The following is a 6,456-nucleotide window of genomic DNA, read 5'->3' on the forward strand; positions in this document are numbered from 1 at the left end:
CTTATTCTTTCCCTTCTCACACCTCCATCTCCTGACATTTTGAATTCTCTTCAAATTCCTAACATCTCCACAAAAATTTCTTATATAGGGATTTCGATATCTCTAGGTAGGACCAAACTCACTGATTTTTCACCTTTAATGGATAAAGTAACTCATCTCTTTTTGGGTTGGAAATCTAGACTACTTTCTTTTGAAGGTAGATTACAATATGTCAAGTTTGCTATCACCAATATGGTGGCATACTGGATTAGAGGCATTATCATTCCTAAAACTATTTACAAGGCTATTGGGAAATTATGCTCTAAATTCTTATATTTCAGGGGATCTCAACTTAGACGCCTTCATCTTATTTTTTGGGCTAACACTTGTAAGCCTACATCTAAAGGAGGTCTTGAGGTCAAGGAGGTCTATGAAACTATATTGAGATGTTATAACAGACCTTCTCTCTCTCCAATTGGCTAAATTCATGTTATATTTCCCCTTGGAAATCGGTTCAGAACAATGCCTATGCTTGCTGATTAGATGATTGGAGATGTCTGGGATATTTTAGATCATATAGGCTCTCTATTTAGAGATTTTATTCAATATTTAACCATTACTCTTAATTCCTTGAATCACATCTACTGGGATAAACTAGAGAATGTCAAATTCAAAGATTTCTACATGGAATATTTTGCAAATGATGACACTCCTGCTTGGCATAATTTTGTTTAGCATAAAAAGCATTCATTAAGATATTTTGTTTATACCTGGATGGCTCTTAAGGGAGGATTGAAAAACTGTTGATAATCTGTTATATAGAAACATTCAAATTCATGACACATCTGATATATTTAGTTAGATTTTAAATATTTTGAGGTCAATTTTAATGAATATTTTGAGGTCAACTTTAGGTGATATAGCTCATGATTATAACTATAATATATATGGTTATATTTGATTGACTCCTTTACAACTAAGTAGTTTGAAGCTTGATCTTATTTTCGAAGTCCTTACTAGTACACTTGACTCTTTTGAACTTTTTTGGTGAGTTAATTATAATTGTTGAATAGATTTTTAATACAGGGAGCTAATTATCTCTCTCAATTATAAATCATAATTAATCTTAACTTGATATGGATTAACTTTAATAATATTACTTAATGCAAGTATTTTTATCTATGTTTAATCATTTAATTGATCTTATAAATCTTAATCATAATATTATTATGAACATATTTAAATTCAATATCTATTGAGAATATTCTATACCTAAAGAAAACCAGTAATGGTTATTACCTTACCTCCAACCTTCTTATACCTTCTTATTAATCAAGTTAATAAGTCTTATATATTTATTCTAGGGCACTAAACAACCTCATATTCTAGAGAAATTATTCTTTTCAGAATCTGAATGGGAAGAATCATTCGAATATATGAATGTACATATTGTGTATATATTTATACATAATATTTATCAAATTTTTATATACACAGTGTATACACAAAATAATTTCTCCCTATGTTGAACCGATACGGATACGACACGATACAGATACGTGACACATCAAATTCTTAAAAATGCAGGATATGGGTACGGCACGGACACAACATTATAATTTATAAATCATATATATAAATTAAGAAAAGAATCAAAGCATAATATTTGAAATTACAAAAAAAAAATGAAAATACCATCATTTGTAACATATCAAAATAAAAGTAAGCATTAAATGTCTAGTACAATAACAAAAGCATAAACATAAATTGTCTAGCGCATAACATTTCAATTATTCAATAGAAGGATTGATATGATTAGCTTCTTCAGTGGCTTGTCTTTGAACTTCTATATCATCTTCAATAAATATCATAGCTTCTAATTCAGGCTCTTTAGGTGAAAGATTAGCAATTTCTAATATTTCCATATTATCAAGAGACTCAAATCCATCTCAGAAATGAGAGAACCTCACTCACAGCCGCAGAAGTAAATACGACCAGTCTTTCTTTTTTTTCAATTTTTTTTGTTTTTCAACATATACACGTGTCCTTTTGAAATTAAATAGTATTTTAATTTGATACTGCAAAGACGTATCTGACATGTATTGGTGCCGTATCAGAGGCGTATCCGTGTATTGGTGTATCGGATACAGCACGCCTTCATAAATAGGTTTATCGGTGCAACTAGGGGTGTCAATATTTGACCCGACCCAAAAATTTCGAGTTCGTGTCAGTCGGGTTTGGGTTTGGGATTTAGACCCGTTTTGTAAAACCGGGTTGGGTTTAGGTTGACCTGAAAACACGAAATCAACCTGGTTTGACCTGTTTTTAATTAATTTAGGAGGATTTTAAAAAGATTTTTATGAAATAAGTAAATGACATTTCAAAAAATTATAAACAGTGTTGCCCAAATTAAATTAATCTTGATTAATTTTAAATTAATTGAATGAAATCTTATCTTAATTTGATTTAGATTTAAATAAATTAAATTAACTAAAAAAATTTAATAAAATATGTCCAAAGCGGGTCGGGTTCGGGTTCAGAAAAATTGACCCGTTTGCAAAAACGGGTATGGTTCGGGTCAGATTGAACTGTGTTGGGTCAATTTCGGGTTGAGACCCGAGTCCGACCCTGACCCTGACCATATTTTGATAGCCCTACATGCAACATAGATTTCACCATATATAAAGCATCTCCAACCAAAAATCTCATTTTTCATTCCAAAATTCTGTGAAACTACAAAATGCCGCGATTCATCTCTAATGGAACTCCACTTTTCACACTTTTACAGGTAACGGTCGTCTCTTTTTCCCGCGGCAAATTCGGTAGAGAGGTAAAACTGGCGGAGATGAACAGTGCAACGTCAATATTGGCGTCCCACTGTCACCTGCAGCCAAATACCGGGAAATTTGTGATTCTGCTGGAGTTGGGGAGGGACGCCAAGCGCTTGGAGTTGGGTTGGAGATGTCCTTAGGCCACATAATTGGCTACTCCCTCTCACCTAGTTTTATGTCGGGATTCCGATCTCATCTTATAGGCCTATGACTAGCATAGCTCTCACTATCCGTATAAAAACGAGGAACTTGGGCTTCGAGTCCCCTGGCTCTTTCGCGGCTACGCTTAATATTTTTTTTAGAAACTCGTCTCTGCTCATTGCTTCCTGATCAGTAATGGCTGCGGGAGAGGAAAATCCAAACCCGAAGCCCGATCCAACCTCCATGGATGACACCTCTGCTCTCCTTTCTTCTTATCTTGGTCTCAGTTTTGCCGTTTTTTTAGGGTTTATCCCGCGCTTCTCGCTTTCACACGTAGCCTCCCTGCAATCCCGCAATCGCATCCTCTCTCTAAAGCTCTTCCACGCCGAAGAGCAGCTCGACCAGATGAGCTCCCGCCGCAAGGAGGATTCAAAGGCCAATGCCCGGGTCGTCGAAATCTTCGCAAGCCACCGTCATGCTTGGCAACAGGAGGAGAAGCGCTTCCTCCACCGTATCGAAGCCGCGGCTGATGAGATAGCGGCGCTCCGGTCGCGGATCAGTGAGATGGAGCGTACCGAGGCTGACCTTCGTTGCTCCGTTGAGAGACTCAGAGGGGAGGTGGCGGAGAGGGATGAGATGCTCGATTTGATGTCAAGGAGAGAGTCGGTGGCGGGGGTGGAGCGGGAAGCTGAGTTATGGAAAAATGAGGCGGAGGAAGTGTTGGACGCGGAGGATGAAGTGGAGGGTGGTTATTGCTGTGGTTACGAGCGAATGGGAACGATTAGGGTTCCGAAGGAGATGGAACCTGTGCCGGAGTCCTGTTTTGTTGAGGAGAGCGTTGATCTGGATGATATGGCGATGATGTACTGCCGGGGGAACAGATTCAGGCCGAGTTTCTCACCGGCGTCAGCATCTTCCAAGCTATGGACGGAGGGCCCAAACGCGGAATGGCAGGTTAGGACTAGGGATTTTTCAAGCGATGAGTTTTTTTTTTTATTGATTTTCCTGAAATCGTTTCATACGAATCTGGCATACTGCAGGGGTTGATATTGTCACAATTTGGATATTTCATCGGCATTTTACCTTCCTTATTTTTTGCTTTCGCTCAGTCCATATAATTACTTTCTCCAACTTTCGCTTTGTACGGGTGCAGCTTAGCCGTAATTTGTGAACAGTAGCTACTTTAACTTCACGCCATACTCATGGAGTTCCTCATCTTTCCCTCGCTTTGCTTCTAATTTATGAAATTTAAACCTTTTGCTCCGAAGGTGATGACGAAGAAAACAGAATTACGACATCTTTCGTATAGATTCCGTTTATTTTTCCGGTATGGCGGATTTTCTTTGAAGCAGTCGCCAGTATTAGCGGCGGAAATGAAAGGGTTTACTACAGGCTCGGGGCGGTAAAGCTTCCATAATGTACATTGCTCTAAGAGGTTTATAGGCAAATCCTCCCTACTATAAATATTTAAAGTATTTACATGAGGGTTCATTCGAAACCAAATTTAAGAGGGCGAGGGCCGCCCGCAGGCTGTCCCTGATTTTACCTCTGTTTGGTATTCCTATTACAATTTTAGCTAGCTGGGAAGAAAATTTTGACATAGAAAAATCATTGGGTTCTGTGGGTGGATTGGTTTGAAAAATGAATTGATCACTGAAACTTAATTAACCTCCTTTTTCTTTTGTTTGCTCATTATCTTTGTGTCTGCTGATTGCTTTTGTTTATTTGTGTAAAGTTCACTACCTAACACCAACTTGTCGTTTACCATTTACAGCTCACGTGACAAGCAAGGCCTTTATTTCTTACAGTTCTTTTTACCTACCGTTACTTTTCTTGTTTTTAAACTCAATGGCTGGAATAAATATAATCATGTATATTTTATTGATAGGGTGCATTCGGACTGTAGCTTTCATTGATGAACACAGTTCATAGTTATATTCTAATTTAATTTCATTCCTCCAGTACTCTCTCTTCTCATCCAATTTGCTCTGATAGTATAGCTTTATGACTTGGCTTTTTGATTTGCTAATTTGATTCAACCCTGTAGGATCTCCAGTTTGATTCCCATGAATCAACGTACTATGGGAAGCATCACGTAGCAAGGTGACTTACAATAGAGTTCAATTAACACCATACTCTGATAGATCAGCAGTTCAGTAACTCAAATGGCTTAACTTATTTACAGGAGGGAGTATCCATGGAAGGTAAACAATGATGCTGCAGGAGTATCCTCCAAGCTAAAATTACTAGAGCAAGAGTTGAGTAATTTGGAGAAGGTAGACAAAGTGGAGCTGACAAAGGTCCCCTTGCTCTTGAGAAAGCTGTGGAAGCGGTACCAATCTCTAGCCGGAAAGATTGATGATTTATGTAGGAGAATGGTAATTTGCTTTCATCTTACCAAGCGTTTAATCATTTAATTTCCTGTTTCTGTTGATCTGCTTTTTAGTCATCGCCAGCTAAATGTATTCCAATTGGAAGTTTAAATTCTTATTTGTTAAGCCAAGTTTGAAAAATTTTAATCATAAACTGGCTGAAACTAACACCTAGTTTTGCCCTGATCAAGTAAAGTTCATCTTTTTCTCATTGTTTCAGCAACTCACTGATGTCTGTGAACCAAGCCTGAGCCCGGATTTTCGAACTCAGAAGCAAACTGTTTATCTTGTTGAAGCATCCGCACTCCAGCATCGAGCAAAAGAGATGAGGCAGAAGCTAAACGCTCTTCACGCAGAGACAGCCAAGACTTATCTTGGAGATGAGCTTACTGGCCAGGCCAAGCTTGCTATGAGGAGATCACTGGATTCCATTAGGAACAGCTTCAAGGAGATGCAGAGGAACCTTGAGATCTGGTTGGCGAGGATCATGGGTGACCTAGAGGGCATTCTCGCTAGAGATGGTGACTCACGTGTAAGGGATTACTATATCTCCGGTACCCTTTTGTCAGATAACAGTAATCTTTTTGCTAAATAATCTTATAATTATACAGTTTTCATTTGCGAATTATGATTCACACATATATTTCTGGCAATGATGATGCTTTTGGAATTAGGGGGGGGCCCAATCCTTCAGGTCAGCATCTCTCTGCCATTCATTGATGGGAGTATAGTATTGGGTCCTAGTGTTAGCTGGTTTTCGTCATTCAATCTCTATCTTTAATCATAGACACTGTAGCTTTGAAGCTTGTGCAGAGATTTGAAAAGTAGGATCAGTTTTTTCTTATTTTTATTTTGGAACTTTTGAGCCCCGCAAGCTTCGAACCTTGTTGGTAGCCAAACTCCACCCGAAAGTTCAAGATGAGCTACCAAAAGTATGAACAGTAATGCTATAGTTTTTTTTTATTTTTTTTGGAATGAGATATCTACCCGCTACCACTCCAAAGAAAGTGTTTGGCGGCGTAACTAATCCCTCAACTGAACCTACCAGTATTTGGCCCACACTTGTTTTGCCCCACTTAAGAGGCGAGGCCTTAGTAGCGTGTATTCGAACCCGGGATGGGGGGTTCCCAACT

At 38.3% G+C, this 6,456-nt stretch overlaps 1 protein-coding gene across 2 annotated transcripts; it reads left to right on the top strand.

Annotated features, from left to right (window-relative positions):
* The first annotated feature begins 3,064 nt into the window (after positions 1 to 3,064).
* LOC110113899 lies at positions 3,065 to 5,962 on the top strand. 2 transcript variants are annotated; one of them, XM_020846616.2, is made up of 4 exons: positions 3,065 to 3,905; positions 5,008 to 5,054; positions 5,137 to 5,329; positions 5,544 to 5,962. In XM_020846616.2, exons 1-4 carry the CDS (start codon positions 3,147 to 3,149, stop codon positions 5,916 to 5,918), a joined length of 1,374 nt encoding a protein of 457 aa, XP_020702275.1. In that variant the 5' UTR covers positions 3,065 to 3,146; the 3' UTR covers positions 5,919 to 5,962. The 2 variants fall into 2 exon arrangements, with proteins under 2 accessions (XP_020702275.1, XP_020702274.1); XM_020846615.2 differs by having other exon boundaries at positions 3,067 to 3,905; positions 4,999 to 5,054.
* Positions 5,963 to 6,456: the final 494 nt, after the last annotated feature.

The sequence above is a fragment of the Dendrobium catenatum genome, unplaced genomic scaffold (assembly GCF_001605985.2).
Source record: "Dendrobium catenatum unplaced genomic scaffold, ASM160598v2 fragScaff_scaffold_1392, whole genome shotgun sequence".
Taxonomy (NCBI): domain Eukaryota; kingdom Viridiplantae; phylum Streptophyta; class Magnoliopsida; order Asparagales; family Orchidaceae; genus Dendrobium; species Dendrobium catenatum.

Bases quoted from the DNA above. Each gene is read 5' to 3' on its own strand.
- LOC110113899 (XM_020846615.2), top strand. From the start codon at position 3,147: ATGGCTGCGGGAGAGGAAAATCCAAACCCGAAGCCCGATCCAACCTCC. The intron at 3,906-4,998 runs GTTAGGACTAGG...TCAACCCTGTAG, and splicing joins GCCCAAACGCGGAATGGCAG to GATCTCCAGTTTGATTCCCA. The intron at 5,330-5,543 runs GTAATTTGCTTT...TCATTGTTTCAG, and splicing joins ATGATTTATGTAGGAGAATG to CAACTCACTGATGTCTGTGA.